We start from the raw sequence: 18,709 nt of genomic DNA on the forward strand, positions 1-18,709 counted from the left end.
AGCACTCGAGCAATGATAGAAGGACAGTTTGAGGCCAGTGTGGCATACACAGGAGATCCTATCCCCAAACTGGGGCTCAGAAAGAGATGCTTTGAAGCAAAGATGCCAGAAGCAGCAAGGGAGGAAGCCGGTCCCAAGGAAGGCACCCTACTCACCTGATATCACACACAGGTGGCCGCAGGTCCAGGGGCCCATGTGCGAAGGCACAGTGCAGGCCATTCTTCACACAGTGGCCCCGTGCATCTGTTTCATGGATACATGTGCCTGTCTTGTAGTAGCGCAGGTGGTACTTGCGCTCAGTGTCCCCAGTTGTTCGATGCAGGTAGGGGCATCTGGGAAGCAGAGGGGTGACAACACTGACTAGTCCTTGTAGACTTAGAGCTGACCCTGTGGTCCACCGGCCTCCAGCTGGACCTGGAACAGCTGCTTCTCTATTCCTGCACACCAAGGCCTGCTCTTACCGAATGAGTACCTGTCCTCTACCCTATGGCGTAGACCCCTCCTTATTTTACCATGCATTGCTACTGGTGCTGGTCAGTTTTCTGTCAACTTGACACAAGCCAGGGACATATGGGACCAGGGAACCTCAGCCAAGAAAATGCCTCCATCAGACCGACCTTTTGCAAACCTGTGAGGCATTTTCTTGATTGATAGTTGATGTGGGAGGGTCCAACACTGGGCAGGTAATCCCAGTTTGTACAAGAAAACAAACTGAGCTGGGTGGTGACAGCACACACCTCTTAATCCCAGCACTGGGGAGGCAGAGGCAGGTGGTCTCTGTGAGTTCAAGGCCAGACTGGTCTACAGAGAGAGTTCCAGGACAGCCAGAGCTACACAGAGAAACCCTGTCTCGAAATAGCAAAAAAGAAAGAAGAAAGCAAAGTGAGCAAGCCAGTGAGACTGTTCGCAGAGTTCTTCTAGGGCGTCTGCTTCCGTTTCTGCCTCAAGTTCCCTCAGTGACGGACTGTGATGTGGAATGTGAGCCAATTAAGCCCTTTCCTCCCCAAACTTCTTTGGGTCAGAATGTTTTAGCACAGAAAGAAAAAAGCAAACTAAGACATTATCCTTATTATCACTAATTGCTATGCCAAAATTAATAGACCACATAAAGTCAGAGGCTTTTGACTGATGAGAACGTTACAGGCCTACATAACCAACAGTCTTACTTCTCTGGTCTCCCTCCACTCCATCCCCAGTGCCACGCCCAGTTTATGTGGTGCTCGGGGTTGAACCCAGGGCTTCATGCACACGAGGCGAACAATGAGCTCCACAGTCACGGCCTTTTAACTGATTTTATTTTATTTACTTTTTAAAGTAGTGTTCAGTCAACAGTTTACTTTTGTTTCCTGGGAGTTCTGGGAATTGAACCTGGGACCGCGTGCACGCTAGGCAAGTGCTCTATCACTAACTACAGACTTTTAGTTAATGTAGTAAATAAAGTTTAAAATAAAAATATCTCAAAAAACTAAAAAAATAAAATAAAAATATCTCCCCAAGAAAAGAATGAATTTTATTACAAATAAGCATTAAAGCACAGACCATCATACAAAAAGTCTGGAATGACAGAGTGGTATCTTCTCCCTTTTGAAGTCACAAAGGAAGCAAACAACTGCCAAAGCTGCGCCCATCAGTTCTCTCAAACTGAGAGGTAAACTATCCTGTCAAGTTTGTATTTTGAGACAGGTCTTATGTATGCCAGGCTGGCCTTAAACTTGCTATGTACCCTAGGATGCCCCTGAACTCCTAATTCTCCAATCTCTACATCTCAAGTGCCAGAACTACAGTGGATGCCATACCTAACCTTTAATGTTTTTTCTAAGAAATGTTTAAATACATTATTTTTGTCTATGTGTTGGTCCAACAACCCCAGAAGTCTGTTCTTTCCAGGACTTAACTCATGATGTTATTTGGTGGCCGTTACCTTTATCTAAGCCATTCCATCAGTTCTGGATCTCACTACATAGATCTGGTAGGCTCAGAACCCCTATTAGACCAGGTTGGCCTCAATCCCAGAGATCTACCTGGTTCTGCCTCCTGAATGCTGGGATTAAAGTGTGTGCCACTACTTTCAGCCCTGAATAAATTTTTGCTTTTGGTTTTCAAGACAAGGGTTTGCTCAATGTATCCTTGGCTGTCTTGGAACTCTCTCTGAAGACCAGGCTAGTCTCGAACTCACAGATACCTGCCTGTCTCTGCCTCCTGAGTGCTGGGGTTAAAGGCATGCACCACCACCACCCAGCTTAAATAAAATCCTTAAATGTGCTTTCTTGTCATACACACAAGTCATGCTATCTTTCTAACAAGTTATTATCAGAGAAGGTTAAGGGTGACTTCTGAGTCCACATCCTGTTGTTTTCAAGGACCCCAAAGAGGGAAAGGGGTCAGGAAGAGCCAAGGCAGAACCTGGGACAAAATTGAACATAGGGCAATGTCATGTCACAATCACACAGCAGGCACGTGGCTATCTGCGCCCAGAAGAGTCATAAACCAGAGAAACGAGAACTGGGCAAAGAGGCCTCAGACTGTCGGGTGTGAGAAAGATGACGCCAACACTACAAACACGTCCTCATGCAGGATGAAATGGGCCTCACCTCCATTTACAGCCCACATCTACCTTGTAGTGAGCAGGGATGTGCCCGTTCCAGTGTTCATTCATTCTAACTGCCATCCAATTAGAGAAAACGGTGGGACACAGAAAAACATCACTCCAGAGGGGTAGGGAGAGAGGTCCCTACACTGCAGCGGCAACTCACCAACCCTTATCCACTCCCTCAATTTCACACTGAAATTTATGTCCATTCCCATGGGGTTTGCTCTGACTTGTGCTGAGGGGCACCTTGCTTCTCTGCTCCAGGACCATTGCCATGGCAACCAGAGCCCAGCCTGAGATCTCTCCACAGAACAGCTGCGTTTCCACTGCCTCGCACTTTTCTGCTTGGCCAGGCAATCACTGCCCACTACTCTGTGGCCTCAAAGCCTGAGCTCAGATCAAATATAAATAAAATACCTTGATGGTGACATGCTTGTTTTTAACCCATTTAATTTTTCGAGACAGGGTTTCTCGTGTAACAGCCCTGGCTGGCCTAGAACTCACTTTGTAGACCAGGCTGGCCTCGAACTTCCAGAGATCCGCCTGCCTCTGACTCCTGAGTGCTGGGATTAAAGGAACGTGCACCACTGCACAGCTCGAGCTTCCACTTCCAAGACTTAGAGCAGTCTGTCTTGTGTCTTGATGGCGGTGGCATGTGTCACATAGTTATTACCTGTGATGTCTCTGTGGAAAGATCCTTACACAGTGTTTCATATAAAACTCATGGGGGATCAGGCCTGATGGTGTACACCTTTAACCCAGCACTAGGGACCTAGAGGAAGGCATATCTCTGTGAGTTCAAGGCCAGCCTGGTCTACAAAGCAAAATACATAGTGAGATCCTGTCTCAAAAAATAAATAAAGGTAGCCGGGCGGTGGTGGCGCACGCCTTTAATCCCAGCACTCGGGAGGCAGAGGCAGGCGGATCTCTGGGAGTTCGAGGCCAGCCTGGTCTACAAGAGCTAGTTCCAGGACAGGAGCTCCAAAGCTACAGAGAAACCCTGTCTCGAAAAAATAAATAAATAAATAAATAAATAAATAAAGGTAAAAAGTTGTAGGGTCTAGGGCTTAAGTAAAAACGGAACTCCCTGGAGGGTGAGTGTGAGCTGCAACTGTGCAAACTCCTGCCATGAATGGAAGGCATGAGCAGCCCAGATAGCTGGAGCAACACATGTGAAAGGCGGAGGCAGGAAGATCTCTGAGTTTGAGGCCAGCCTGGTCTAGAGAGCCAGTTCCAGAATAGCCAGGACTACAGAGAAACCCTGTCTCAAAAAAAAAAAGGGGGGGGGGAGAAATGGAAACCCAGCAAGTTACCTCAAGGTGGTGGTTTGACTGAGAATGGCCGCCATAGGCTCATATATTTGAATGTGTGCTCATCAGGGACTGGCACTAGTTGAAAGGGATTTAAGAGGTGTGACCTTGCTGGAGGAAGTGTGTCACTAAGAGTAAGCTTTGAGGTTTCAAAAGCGGAAAGCAGGCCCAGTGTCTCTCTCTCCCTGCTGCCTGTGGATCCAGATGCAGAACTCTCAGCTACACCTCCAGCACCATGTCTGCTTGCCTGCCTCCACGCTTCCCGCCGTGATGATGTGACTAAACCTCTGGAACTGTAAGCCAGCCAGAGATAAATGCTTTCTTTGGGAAGAGGTGCTGTGGTCATGGTGTCTCTTCGTAGCAACAGAACACCAAGATAAAGCTTCCATAAGGATCCACAATGAAAAAGGAGCCCCCTTAAATCCTGAAGTACACCTAGGCAATATCTGTTCCAAGATGCCCCAAGTATCTTTAGATGGGAGAGAGACTGCCCCGTGAGCCAAGTAGGAAAATGAGGCCTGCTGCTCAGAAAAGGGAAAGAAGCAGGATGTGGAGGCTCTTGCCTGTAATTCCAGCAACATGGAGGCTGCGGCAGGAGGACTGCCAAAAGGTCAATCCCACCTTGTATTCCCGAGTGAAAGCCTGTTTTAACAACAAAACCACGCCTAACTAAACTAACTAAACCAAACTCTCAGAAGAGTTGCATCAAATTAATGAATTCAATTTTTTTTTGTATAAATAGGACAAACTGAAGTCTTTAGCCAACTACATCACTAGGGACAGACTCTAAGTCAACAACAGTCAGTTGGCACACAGTGGGGGCTGCCTGAACCTTCTCCATCCAAACAACCATAGGTACGGTACACACTCCTGGTTCCCCAGAAAGGTCTTTGCCTCCTAGAGTTCAGGAAGACATACTTCATGCTAAGAGGTACCGCACCTGGTCTCAGGTAAGAACGGAAGCTTCTATCCTGTGAGCTAGTCTCTTTTTCCAACCCAGAAACTACCTCAAAAGAGAGGTCCTGGGTGTGGTTACACATGACTTTAATTCAAGCACTTGGGAGGCAGAGATAGGAGGTCCTGTGGGTCTGAAGTTGGCCAAAGCCACATAGTAAGAAGATAAATGGATGGATGGATAGATACAGACAGACTGACTTACTGTGCTTGCAGCCCCAGGAGCACCCATGATGGATGTGCACAGACATGAATTTAACCCCACTGCCTGCCCTAGATGCTGCTTAATGGGTGTGGGTCGACATGGATCCACTATTAACTAGTTGGTCAACCTTAGCAGGCCAATTCCCATGAGGGCAAGGAACATCACACATGAGCCAAAGCAACCAATAGAGGCCAATGTTGGAAAAATGTCACTCCCACCAGAAAAAAAGGGCAAGATGTCAGCCAGGGATGAAGCAGGCAGTACTATTTGGGACCAACCCTCAAATGAAGTAGTTGGCGTTAGAGGGGAGGACAGGCTGAATAGGGATCTTAAGAAGAAGCGGTAAGGGGGTGACCACCAACCAGGAAAGAGTGCAACAGGAATTTTAACGAGACTGTTTGGCAGCAAGCTTTCCCAAAGTGTGTGTGTGTGTGTGTGTGTGTGTGTGTGTGTGTGTGTGTGTGTATGTGTGTGGACAAGGGAGCATTGGAAGGACTCCAAGGGGAGAGATGGTACCAGGGAAGGGGGGTGCTCATCCAGGTTGGTGACAGTGCGGAAACCAGAAGGAAAGAGTGAGGGCCGAGAAGGGCTACTGAGAAGTGCCCGCAGTGCTGCCCATCTAGAGGTGCCCACCCCCCTGGAGCAGACCCAGAGCCCTGGATGGGCCCAGCCACCATCAAGACTAACTGGATGCTCACTTTACCACACACTGGCTAAAGAGGCTTTGCACTAAGAAATGATGTTTTAAAATAATGGATTTGTGGGTCTAGGCATGAGGCTCAGAGGTAAAGCCTAGCTTTCTTGAGGACCTGGGTACTATTTCCAGCACTATAATAAATACTTACTGTTTGATAGTACTATGCCAAAAATAAATGATTTCAAGACCCTGAGATAGAGGGAAAGTCCCACCATCAATACTCTGGAAGGTACTATCTAATTTACAATTTCAATGGCAACCCTGCATGAACAAGAATATGCAATTACTAATAAGATAAACGACAGCCATTCCACACGTGCAGTGGTGGGGAAGTCCTTCTCAGTAATTGCCCAGCAGAGGCAGCCTGTCAGACACTTCCTGAAGAGCAACTCATCCCATGTGCTTGAGATAAATTACAAACAAAAATCTTTCCTAAGACCTATCTGACCCTTTTTAGGCACACATGCCAACAGAACACATCCCCAACTGAACGGCAAGCATCTGGACAAGTCCCTCTTAGGTTTCCTAATGATAAACTACAAGCTACTAAGCCTAAACGTTAGCTGGCATGTCAGTAACGACTGCATATGGTTAATTACCCCTTGGACACAACTAAAGAACACCTAGAGGCTGGTGTTCACTGCAGCACACTTCATTCCATTAAGAACAGACACACCAGCCAGGAAGTGGTGGCACACGCCTTTAATACCAGAACTTGTGCGAGGCAGAGGCAGGCGGATCTACAGAGCGACACACCCTGAGTGCCCAGCAGTGACATGCTCCAATAACCAAGACCACCAAATTGCCCAAGACAGGCTTTATTTCTCTCTCTCTCTCTTTTTAAGGTTTATTTATTTATTCTGTATGCATGCCAGGAGAGGGCACCAGATCTCATTATAGATGGTTGTGAGCCACCATGTGGTTGCTGAGAATTTAACTCAGGTCCTCTGGAAGAGCAGCCAGTGCTCTTAATCTCTGAGCCATCTCTCCAGCCTCTATTTCTCTGCCTTTTAGATTTATTTTATTGTATGTATTTGAGTATTTTGCCTGCGTGTATATCTGTGTACCATGTATGTACCTGGCACCTGCAGACTTCAGAAAAATGTTGATTCCCTGGGCCTGGAGTCATAGGTGTGTTGTTGGCTGCCATGTGGGTGCTGGGAACTGAGCCCAAGTCATCTGTAAGAGCAACAAGTGCTCCTAACCACGAAGCCAACCCTCCAGCCTAAGGCATGCTTTCCTTTTACCAATTAAAATTATCACTGGTGAATTCTACAAGATATCCCCAGGCCGTACTCTAGAGTACCATTTGTCTCATGAATTCCAGCTCTAAACTCAGGTAGCAGCAGCCCCAAGGTGACCAAGAGATAATGGAAAATTGGGAACTGAGGCTACGTCTCAGCCAGAGAGTCACCTGTCTTCTGAGGACATGTTCGAAGGAGCCAGTTCAAAAGAAATTAATTTAAATACCACAGGTGTCTTTAAGCAGGTAGATTTCTGTGAGTTCAAAACCAGGCCAGCCAGGGCTACACAAATTATGTCTAGGAAAAAAAATTACTGCTGGGTGGTGGTGGTGCACACCTTTAATCCTAGCACTAAGGAGGTAGAGACAGACAGATCTCTTGAGTTTGAGGACAGCCTGGTCTAAGAGCGAGTTCCAGGAGAGTCAGGGCTACACAGAGAAACCCTGTCTCAAAACAACAACAAATTACTATTCGTATTTAGAGTGTGTGTGCCAGCATGCACATATACAACAGCAAATGTATGGAAGCCAGAGTATAATTCGTATGCGTTTTCCTCTTCCATTATGTGAGTCCCAGGGATAAAACTGAAACCATCAGGCTTGGCAGCTAGTACCTTTACCCAGTGAGCCATGTTGCTGGCTCTAGAACATTACAGTAACTGAAGCTCTAGTAGGCTGTACTATTTATCTAGTTCAACCCTCAAGCTACTTTAAACAACAATATATCCACTAAAAATCTTTCTATGAGGGGCTGGAGAGATGGCTCAGCAATTAAGATCATGTAATGCTCCTCCTAAGTTCAATTCCCAGCACCCACAAGGCAGCTCACAAGTGTCTGTAACTCCAGTTCCAGGGGACAGGACGCTCATGGCAAAACATCAATACACATAAAATGAAAATAAATACATTTAAGGAAAAAAACTGATAAAAAAAAAAAAGAGCATATACTGCTCTTGCAGAGCAGCTAAGTTGAGCTTCCAGAACTCACAGTGAGTAATTCACAACCATCTGTAACGCCAGCTCTAGGAGATCCTCCGGCCTTTGTGGGCATCTGAATTTTCATGTGTACAAAACACACACACACACACACACACACACACACACACACACACACACCCTACCCCTACCTCTGAGCAGGAAGCAGCTAGCCCCAAACTGCCCAAAGGACAAAGGTGGTAGTGCATGCTTTTAGGTGGCAGAGGCAGGTGAATGGATCTCCATGAGTTCAAGGTCAGCCTGGTCTACAGAACAAGTTCCAGAAGAGCCAGAGCTACAGAGAGAAACCATGTCTCAAAGAAAAAGAAAACAACAAAAACCAAAACCAAAAAAAAAAAAAAAAGAAAGAAAGAAAGAAAAAGAAAAGAAAGAAAAACAAAGGATGGGACTGGAGATGGAGAGATGTTCCATAGTTAAAAGCACTGGCTACACTCCCAGGGCACCCAGGTTCAACTCCCAGCACCCAAAAGGCAGTTCACAACTCTGTAACTCCAATTCCAGGAGATCTGAAACAGTCACACAGACATGCATGCAGGCAAAACACCAATGCACCACAAAAAAGAAAAAAAGAAAAGCTGAGCAGTGGTGAGTGACACACGCCTTTAATCCTAGCACTCAAGAGACAGAGGCTGGTTGATCTCCGTGAGTTTTTGAGGCCAGCCTGGTCTACAAGAGCTAGTTCCAGGACAGCTAGGACTGTTACACACAGAAACCCTGTCTTGAAAACAAAACGAAAAAGGAAAAGAAAAAAGAAAGGAAAAGCACAATGCCAAGTATGACAGAACCTGTAATCCAGCCTTGGGAGAATAAGGCAGAAGAATCAAAGTTGAAATATCAGCCTGTATTACATAAAAAGAATCCTATTAAAGGAATAAATAAGTAAAAAGCCCAGTACGGTGAGCATGCATGCTTTTGATCCCAGCACTCAGGAGGCAGACTCAAGCAATTACTGCAAGTTAGAGGCCAGCCTGGTCTACACAGTGAGTTTCAGGCCATTTGAGACTTGGAAGGAAGCTAGGGATATGGATCAGTGGGAGAGGGTTGGTCCTTGGGTTCTTTCTCTCCCTAGTAACAAATACATGAAAACAGCCACATTTCCCCAAATCCAACAAAGAACAAAAAAGGACCTCCAGCACCACAATTCTGTATGACTATTGTGATGACTTCACGGGTGCCAGATCCTCTGACGTGTCAAGAGATTAGGTCTTCGAGACAGAGACTGACCTCACAGGCAGGAAGCGGCTACCCTACCCCCACATCCCCAAACTGCCCAAAGGATAGAGGTGACACCTCCTGATACTATGTTCTCTCTGAACACAACGAAGACATTGGGGCTGGAGAGATGTCTCAGTCAGTAAGATGTTTGCCTTGCAGATATAAAGAACTGAGTTTGATCTCTAGAACCCTAAAAAAAAAGAAAAAGGGAGAGAGAAAGAAAGAAAGAAAAAGAAAAGAGAAAACAGGAAAAAAAGGCGGGGCACAGTGGTATACACTCACAATCCCAGAGATAGGGAGGCAAAGACAGGCAGTCCCTAGCGCCTGCTTGCTAGCAGACCAGAAAGCTTAACCCACTTAACCAGCTCCAGGACAATGAAAGCCTTTTTGTTTGTTTGTTTTGTTTTGTTTTTGTTTTTCAAGACAGGGTTTCGCTGTAGCTATCAAGCCTGTACTGGAACTAGCTCTTGTAGACCAAGCTGGCCTCGAACTGCTTCTGCCTCCCGAGTGCTGGGATTAAAGGCGTGCGCCACCACTGCCCTGCTGAAAGACTCTTTTTCAAAACAAAGTAAGGAACACCTATGAGACTGACCCGCGAACTCCACTCTGTGAATGCCCAAGAGTGTGAGTACCCACAGACACTGCACCTGCACACATGAGCACACATGCCCAGACACACAAGTAAAGACATCTATTCATAATACCATTAGAAACCTATAAAATATAAACCAACCCAAGAAAAACCTTGACTTATTAAAATTCGAAAGTATTACATAAATGTCAACGTGCAAATAAAATAATTTTCATTTTTTTTTAATAAAAAGAATGAGCTGAGAAGGTAGCTCAGTGGTAAAGGCCTTGCCTAGCATATGCAGGGCCAAGGGTGTCATTTCATGCCCAGTACATTATTAATAATAAAAGGTAAAATCATCCTACGAATTCTTCTCAGAGTATCAATTCTGCTCCCCTCCTTTAAAATACACAGGTAAGTGGTCGCTTCGGCAGCACATAAACTAAAATTGGAATGACACAGAGAAAACTAGCATTGGCCCCTGTGCACAGATAACACGCAAATTCATGAAACATCTGGAATTTTTTTTTTTTTGTGGTCGGGATGTAAAACAAAACAAAAATGCACAGTGAGCAACAAGGAAACATTTCATGCTTATGTGTAAGCAAGTACTTGACTGAAAAGCAACCAGCCACACAAAACCCTTTAGCTGCGAAACTCTGGCCAATTTTTAACGAACTATAGAAATGATCCCTGAAAGTATAGTCTGGCCAATTTTTAAATAGGGCATTGGGAGGGATAAGGGTGAAATCAAAATAAGGGATAAGAAAGTGGATCAAAATCAGCCTGAATTACCAAAGATTTCCCCCTACAACACACATAATAGTTCAGGGAACTAGTTTAAAAATGGGGAGAAACACACACACAGCAAAGCCCTGGAAAACCTGCGTAAAAATGAGGTTCCCCTCTACAGGTAGCAGATATTAAAAAGAACTAAAAAGTCAGCATAGTGGAGCACATCTTTAACCCCAGGACTTGGGGAGTGGAGGCACGTGGATCTCTGAGTTGGAGGCCAGCTTGGTCTACAGAGTGTTCCAGGACAGCCAGGGCTACATACAGATCTTGTCTCAACACAAAAACCAGGAACCTCAAGAACCTGTTGACTTGTCCTGGGGAGAGGCCAGCAGCCACCCACCGGAGCCCCACTTACTCGTCGCCGTCAGGACACAGGCCGGTGGCCTCATCGTACTTGGAGCAGTAAACGTCCGGGCTGTAGTTGAAGGTGCCATCCCGTCGTCGGAGCGGTCTGCGCCGACGCTGATTTAGGAAATGCCAATGGAAACAGGTGAACGGCCTGTGCTGGCTGCACTTATGCTGCAAAAACAGGGAGCACTGCTCTGTCCTAAACTCCTTTAGATACCTAAAAAGACAAACAGCGTTGCGGGCCGCAGCCGCCGCCGGCTGGAGGCCCCTGGGACGCGGCGGGGCAGGGTCCCAGACACGAAGCCCCCCCTCCCCCCGCCCACCTACCGCCCGAGTCCATTTGACTTCCACGGCCTGGTACCTTCCCCTTTCCACGGGCACAGTCCCTGGACCCCAGGCGCCACTCCCCAACTCAGAGACCAGGTAACTCCAAACAGATTCTCAATCCCTTGACCCCAAATACCACTTCCCAGTCCCCAGATAAGATCTCCCAACTCAAGACGCACACCTCCTCGGAGCGTGTCACCCCAAGTCCGATCCCAGATAACTCTACACAACTAGACTCCATTCTCCGCCCCCTTCGATACAATCCCTGACCCCAGGCGCCACCTCTCAATCCCCAGACCCCATCAACAGACTCCCGCGCAACTCCCTTCTCGGGTTCCAGATGGACTGCAAGCTCCACTCGCCCACATCAAGCGCAACCCCTGTTCTGCGCCGCAAAAACGACCCCCAGGCTCACAGCCCAAGCGTCCATCCGACCCTATGTGCGACTCCGCCTCCAACCCAGAGGCCACCCCAGACCCTGGGCGCCGCCTCTCAAGCTCGGGCGACGACTGCCCGCGTCCGGGTGGTCGTGCGTCCATCTCCAGCCCAGGCGCGGCCCTGAGCCCGGAACGCAGGCGCTGTTCCCAGACTCCAGCCTGGCGCACAGGGTCGCGGGAGACCAGAAGCAAGCCCAGCCCCCAGGCCAGTGGTCACCTAAGACCCCGGGCGCCACCTCTCCACCTCAGGCGGCGGCCCGCGCCCGGACGGCGTGACCCGCAAGGGCTGGTGGCGGGGGCGCGGGCGGGGCGCACCCTCAGCGGCGACACCCGGGCCCGGGGCGCGCGCGAGCCGCTCCCCTGCGCCGCAGCGTCCCGGAGGCCACGGGCCGCAGCCCAGGCACTGACCTGTAGTGGGTTGGTTTCTCGGTCTGCGGGGGGGACCCGCTCAGCGACGCCGCCGCCGCTTTCGAAACCGACGGCATTTTCAGTCAAAACAATGCAGCGCGCATGCGCCGCGTCGGCGCCCCCGGATCTCCCCCCGCACCGAGCCCCCTGCGCCCCCCGCCGCGCCGGCCACACCCCCGGGCACGCCGCGCCGGCCACGCCCCCGCCGACCCCTCGCCCACGCGCGCTGTGCGGCGAGGGCGACACGAAGAACCTATGGGCCCCCTACGGCAGCAAGTTATGGGCGGAAAGCAGGACACGCCCGTTGTTGTAGAGTCCCTTCGCTGGCCTTTGGGTCCAGCGCCGTGGGCCGGTGTTGGGACGCGGGGGCTGCAGGTGGGCACAAGCTTCTTTTAGCTAGAAAAAGTGTATAATTAGACCGTGGCGATGGCCGCCCCTTTATCAAGAAATTGTGAGTTTAAGGATGGGCAGAGTGAATTCTCCGAGATGCTTTTTTAAAAAATCATTGTGTTTTAAAAGGTTGACAGATGAGCGCCTAAGATAAAGGATGTACAGGGTGGTCAGGAATGACTGAGCTAGGATTCACGGTGCTGGATGCACGTTGTGGGCGGGGCTCCGCAGATGCTCGGATGAATTCGGAAGGGAGAACTCAGGGCTAGCATTCATTAGCATGTAACTGTGTGGCAGGAGACATCGTAAATGCAAGTCCTCTTAAAGGAAAAGCTGGAAAGCAATTGATCCTCCTGCTTACAGAAAATAATCTGTCCCATTTCCAGGAACACTGATCTGAAACATGAACAAAGATAATATGGCCCAAATATGTAAGCTACATTTAAAAATCCGGAAAAGGTAAAATTATCACTTGTTGGTAGGGTGACTGACTTCTTCCGTGGCATTCTGTAGACAATTTGTTTGAAGCTTTTGGTAGCTTGTTTTGGTTGTGGTGCTAGAGGTAGAACGCAGGGCCTTATGATTGCTAGCCAGGAACTCCACCCCTGAGCATTATCCCTAGCCCACAAACCCTGAAATTAACTTTTTTTTTAAAAAAAGGAAAGTGATGTGGTTGCACAAGCATGTAATCCTCACACTCAAGAGGTGGAGATAGTGAGTCTAGGCCAGCCCTGGCTATACCAGGGCTAAACAAAAACAAAACCCAGGAACATTGTCATTTCAAAATAGATCAAACAGAACAAGAGGGAAGGACAGACAGGGGCACCTACAGAGGAATAAACACATCTCAAAGATTGCTGCGGAGTGGGAATTGAAAACTAGATCACCTGTGGTGCCCACATAAGATCTAAGTTTCCTTTTTATTTTTTTATTCATGGTTGAGACTGGGTTTCTCTGTAACTTTAGAGCCTGTCCTGGAACTAGCTCTTGTAGACCAGGCTGGCCTCGAACTCACAGAGATCCGCCTGCCTCTGCCTCCCGAGTGCTGGGATTAAAAGTGTGTGCCACCAGTGCCTGGCTAGAAATTTCCTTTTTATTGAAGCTGTTATGCAGTGCTAGAACTAATGGGAAAAAAAAAAAAACAAGTTTTTCTCTGTATGTAATAGCTCACTTTTTGAGAGACTGCCCAACACTACTGAGACTGTCCATTTTTTTTTTTTTTTTTTTTTTGGTTTTTCGAGACAGGGTTTCTCTGTGGTTTTGGAGCCTGTCCTGGAACTAGCTCTTGTAGACCAGGCTGGTCTCGAACTCACAGAGATCCGCCTGCCTCTGCCTCCCGAGTGCTGGGATTAAAGGCGTGCGCCACCACCGCCCGGCGAGACTGTCCATTTTTAAGAGCTTACAAAAAAGTGGCTGTTGGGGCTGGAGAAATGACTCAGTGGTTACTGATTCCTCTTCCAGAGGACCCAAGGCCAGTTCCCAGGACCCATATATCGACTCACAGCCATAACTCTGGTTCCAGGGACTGACACCCTCTTCTGACCTGCATGGGCACCACGCAAGCATGTGGTACTCATACATATATCATACACATAAAACAAACCTAATTTTTAAGTGGCTGTTTGATTAACTTCTTACCCTTTGAAAGAACATGTTGTATGTAATCGTTTCTTTCCGCTTAACGGTTTATCTACCTCGTGTGCATGCAGCAATCACCTGTGCTGGCTCATATTTGCAGGGCCTCTCCCTAGCCGATGTTTACCCAGAGAAGTCACTAGACTGAGCACCTTAGGGAACACAAAAGCTACAGCCAACCTGGTCTACAGAACAAGTTCCAGGACAGATGGGGTCTCTAGAAACCCTGTCTCAAAATACCAAAACAACAACAAACAGCACAAAACAAAACAGATGTTTAAGTGTATCCACTGTGTCAAACAGCCAAAGCTCTCCCCTGCTCGTTAGTTCAACTACGCACATCACCGGGGAGAAGTGACCAGCCTAGCTGCACTGTGGGCCTGCTGCATGGAATGTGACCTTTTAAAAAAAATTATTTATCGGGCTGGAGAGATGGCTCAGTGGTTAAGAGCACTGCCTGCTGCTCTTCCAAAGGTCCTGAGTTCAATTGCTGGCAACCACTTGGTGGCTCACAACCATCTGTAATGAGGTCTGGTGCCCTCTTCTGGCCTGCAGACATACACACAGACAGAACATTGTATACTAAATAAATAAATAATTTTTAAAAATTATTTATCTAATACATCTATGAGTGTGCTATCTGCATGTTCACCTTTAAACCAGAAGAGGGCATCGCCTCCCACTACAGATGGAGGTGAGCCACCACCACGTGGGTGCTGGAACTTGAACTCAAGGTCTCTGAAAGTGTAGCAGAGCCATCCCACCAGCCCCTGACATTTTGTTTTCCTTCAAAAAAGGCAGAAACAAAAATTCACTGTGTCATTGAAAAATCATTTTGTTTCTTGAGACAGGGTCTCCCTATGTAGCCCAGGCAGACCTCAAACTTGGATCCTCCTGCCTCAGTCTTCAAAGTGATGGGATTACAGGCTTCCACTACCACTTCTGGCAAGCACTGGTTTTTGTTTTGCTTGGTTTTAAGTTCTCAAATGGAAGGGGGAAAAAAACCAGAAAAGGTTAACTGCTTGGCCTAAAAAATTACTCTTTTTAAAAACAAGATGTCATAGGTCCTGGTACACATCTTTAATCCCATCACTAGAGAACTGAAGGCAGAGACAGGCAGATCCCTGGCTGAGGTGAGGTTAGTCTACACAGCTAGTTCCAGACCAGCCAGAGCTATACAGGGAGACTCTGTCTCAAAACAATCAAAAATCAATGACCACCACCACCACCACAACAACAACAACAACAACAAAAAAAACAAACAAAAAAAAAAAACCCCACTTGATGCAAGAGGAGGGGAGAATTGTGTTCATTAAGCTTTACCAAATGTATTTTCCATTTGTTTGTATTTAAAGTAGCTTCAACGGATGTTGTACACACCGTGGCAAAATACAAAGTGTAAAACTTCTGAAGTTACTCTGTCTCAGAAAGCAATGACCTGCAGGTAACACCCCCACCGGAACTGCTCTGGAAACATGATTAGGCTGGACAAACACATCACAAATTCAACAGCGCACGGTGCAGCCAAAACCTTTTCTATAAACCTCAAAAGTCCTTTGGACGTAAGCACTGGGCATTCGTGTCTGGCAAGGGTCAGATTTCGAGCCCCCAATTCCGTGCTGTGTTCTCGCGTTTCAGCGCCATCCAAGTCCCTTAAAAGCATCAAAGATGCAGGCAGTACCAGGTCAGAAATCGCCAAACTTGACAAAGGAACAAGGATGGCTGCCTGTTTCCTTCCTCAGCAGGAACCGTTACGTTCTAGCTCCGTAGAAAGTCGGAGCTTCAGTTTCCTCCAGACGATCGTCTGGCTCCTCCTCGTCCTCCTTGTCTACCTCTCCCAAAACCTCTCTCAACCACTGGTCCGTGCTGGTCTCCTGCCTCAGATAGCACCAGATGATCAGAACTGTGAGGCTGAAGGTGATGGGCAGCACTTTCCACCAGGGCCGTTGCTGCTGCTTCCCCAGGGTGTGCTCCACCGTCCAGCGGTCTGGGGTGGCTTTGCTGGAGGAAAACTGGATGGGGAGGTTGGGGTCTTCCTCCTCTTCCCTGTCTGTTGGTCGGGCTGGAGACCGGCCATGGGGCGGCGGATGCAGGCTTCGCGAAGTCCAGCCCACGAGTCGCAGAGCCCGGACCGCTCTGGAAGAGAGTCAGCAGTAAGCGTCCCGCCGCCTCGGCCGCCTCCCGCCCTAGCCCACCAGAACCTCACAGCGCTCACCCCGCAGCCCGCGAACACAGGACACCGTTCATAGCGACCTCGGCTCGCACTCTGCGGCGCACGGCGATTTCGTTACTTCCGTCGCACAAAACCGGAAGCCGAACTTCACATCGCCTCTTTTGCACGACTACACAACGTGTGTCCCACGCCGCACAACGGAAATGACGTGTTTCCTCCCGCGAGCTCTTCCGTCCCGGGTCCCGCCCAGATGGCCTGCCGGCTTTCGCATTTGTCTAGTTCTCAGTCTCTCCTTAGGGTCTTGAGCCTACGGGGACGCTCTCGGAAGACCCAAGGGCTGGTCAGTCTGATGCCCGCGATGCTCACAGACTTGAGAACCCTTGGCATTTGCTGTCTTCTTTCCAGGACCATCCTACGGAAGTGACTTGGTACCTTTTCTCCAGAAGCGCGTCTTCCATTCTTAGTGCTCCATCCGGGCTCTCAGCCTCTTGCTTGGCCAATGTCTCCGATGCCAGCTACAACCGCCTCAGTTATGCTCTCAGGTCCGAAGCTGGGAAGCCTTCGCACCATAGACGCCACCGGCCAAGCCATCCCCTCCAAAAGACATGTCGGGGCATCTCATTCGCCTACACTGCCCCAGGTCCCCAGACTCCATTTGCCCTCAGGGAGAATGGAAATGGCTCTGTGTAGACCACAGGTTGTCCCGACCCTGAATAACGTACCAGCCTACAGGGAGGCGCTTCTGGAACGACACCCCGTGCCTCTCTTGTGTGTGTCTGGCATTTTGAGCTGGGAGCTGATTGAGGCTCGATGTATCTTCAGAATCAGCGCTAGCCAGGCAAACTTGTAATCCCAACACTGGAGGCAGAGACAGGAGGATCACTGGTTTCAGGCCAGGTTGGGCTACATAGCTAGAACACCAACCCAATTTAAAATACAAAATTAAAACCAAGAAACAGAATCAGCCCTAACAGTGTCTTCTGTGCACCTACTACCTGTCACCGGGGGTGAGGAGTTTGGGGTGGGAATACAACATCCACTAATGACAGTCACTCTGGAATATGTTGTTTTGTATTGTTTTTCAAGACAGAGTTTCTCAGTGTAACAACCTTGTATGCCCTGGAACTAGCTGTATAGATCAGCCTGGCCTTGAACTCAAAGAGATCCACCTGACTCTGCCTCCCTAGTGCTGAAATTAAAGGTGTGCGCCACCCCCACCCCCCGCCTGGATTTCTTGATCTGTGAACCAGTCACAAAAAATGTCAATGCCTCCCCTTCTGTCTCATGGGTCAGACAGCTGTGAGTCCCAGAAATCTAGGATCCTTTCTGGGCGAGCAGAGTCCCCATGCTTTTATTTGACTCGGGATAGTGTCTGAAGGCACCAGAGCGTAGGAAGGGAGAAGTTAGGAAGATGACTCTTCAGCCACTGGCTGCTAGCAATGCATCCTGCTGGAGGGAGGCCCATCTTTTTTTTTTTTCTGAGACAGTCTCTCTGTAGTTTTGGTGCCTGTCCTGGAACTAGTTCTTGTAGATTAGGCTGGCCTCAAACTCACAGAGATCCACCTGCCTCTGTTTCCTGAGTGCTGGGATTAAAGGTGTGCGCCACCACAGCCCAACTTGGGAGGCCCAGTCTTACACAGCAGTCCCGAGGAGGTGGAGGGTGCCTTCACTGGGCTGCAGAGAAGGAGAGCCACAACCCCTCAAGTGCAGCAGCCTAGTTCCTGAAGACACAGAGATCACCTCTAAACACTCAGGCCCACTAACCTGTCTTCACTTGAAGCTCCTCTGCTAGAGGGTTGAACTTAAACTTTTCCACCCAGGGAAAAAGGGACCTGAAATAAGTTAGATCCAGAACATGGAGGGAAATTTGCACCTGTTCCATCCGAGAGATTAGTGGGCCGCCTGTAAACCTACCTGCTTTGTTCCCTCCGGATAAGGAAGGCTGGGACCTTGTGGCCTGGTTTTGCCCTCCCTTTGCTCACAGTCTCCCTCCTTGGGCAGCACACTCAATCTGTGGTGCTGAAGGAGAGCTCAGCTTTTGATTACTTACTGTTTTATGGGCGAAAGAGGGTCCCGGGAGCTGTAATCTACCCCAGGACGGAACAAAATCAAGAGCTTCCTTGTGAACTGAAGTACGCTGTATTCCTGTGCCCACTTAGCAGTGGGGAAAGCCTCACACTCATGTTCTTGCCCACGGCACTCTCTCTGTGTTAGAGCAGGAGCGATACCAGAGATGTTGGAGCCCAGCAACACCTGTGAGTCCTCCCTACACCGAGAGGCCCAACCCAGGACCCTGGCTAAGAGCTGCTATGTCAACAGAGGCACCTGTCCGCCTAGGTCCTCCTCCCTGTGTCCTGCCCCACCTGTTCCATCACAGAACCCCACACTACGACTCCACTCTCTTGGCAAAGACCT

The 18,709-nt window shown here is 48.7% G+C and overlaps 2 protein-coding genes and 1 non-coding gene across 7 annotated transcripts in view; 1 reads left to right on the forward strand and 2 right to left on the reverse strand.

The window, feature by feature from the left end:
• Unkl (unkempt family like zinc finger) overlaps positions 1-15,460 on the reverse strand; it is a 43,994-nt gene extending 28,534 nt beyond the window's left edge. For 2 of the 5 annotated variants that reach the window (XM_013347303.2, XM_005349105.2), the window contains exons 1-3: positions 12,097-12,173; positions 10,932-11,141; positions 156-332 (exon numbers count right to left, since the gene is read on the reverse strand). In XM_013347303.2, coding sequence (XP_013202757.1) covers positions 156-332; positions 10,932-11,141; positions 12,097-12,173 — 464 coding nt within the window. Of the gene's footprint in view, positions 1-155; positions 333-10,931; positions 11,142-11,686; positions 11,896-12,096; positions 12,174-15,402 lie in introns of those variants that run through there. The other 3 variants (XM_026780232.1, XM_026780230.1, XM_026780231.1) reach the window with 2 other exon arrangements.
• LOC113456445 lies at positions 10,200-10,307 on the forward strand. The gene has a single exon (XR_003377255.1). It is a non-coding gene; the product is annotated as a U6 spliceosomal RNA (small nuclear RNA).
• Positions 15,461-15,717: 257 nt separating the features above from the next.
• C7H16orf91 (chromosome 7 C16orf91 homolog) lies at positions 15,718-17,238 on the reverse strand. The gene is made up of 2 exons (XM_005349110.3): positions 16,337-17,238; positions 15,718-16,257 (listed from the first exon to the last, which is right to left on the reverse strand). Exons 1-2 carry the CDS (start codon positions 16,366-16,368, stop codon positions 15,873-15,875), a joined length of 417 nt encoding a protein of 138 aa, XP_005349167.1. The 5' UTR covers positions 16,369-17,238; the 3' UTR covers positions 15,718-15,872.
• Positions 17,239-18,709: the final 1,471 nt, after the last annotated feature.

The sequence above is a fragment of the Microtus ochrogaster genome, chromosome 7 (assembly GCF_000317375.1).
Source record: "Microtus ochrogaster isolate Prairie Vole_2 chromosome 7, MicOch1.0, whole genome shotgun sequence".
Classification (NCBI taxonomy): Eukaryota; Metazoa; Chordata; class Mammalia; order Rodentia; family Cricetidae; genus Microtus; species Microtus ochrogaster.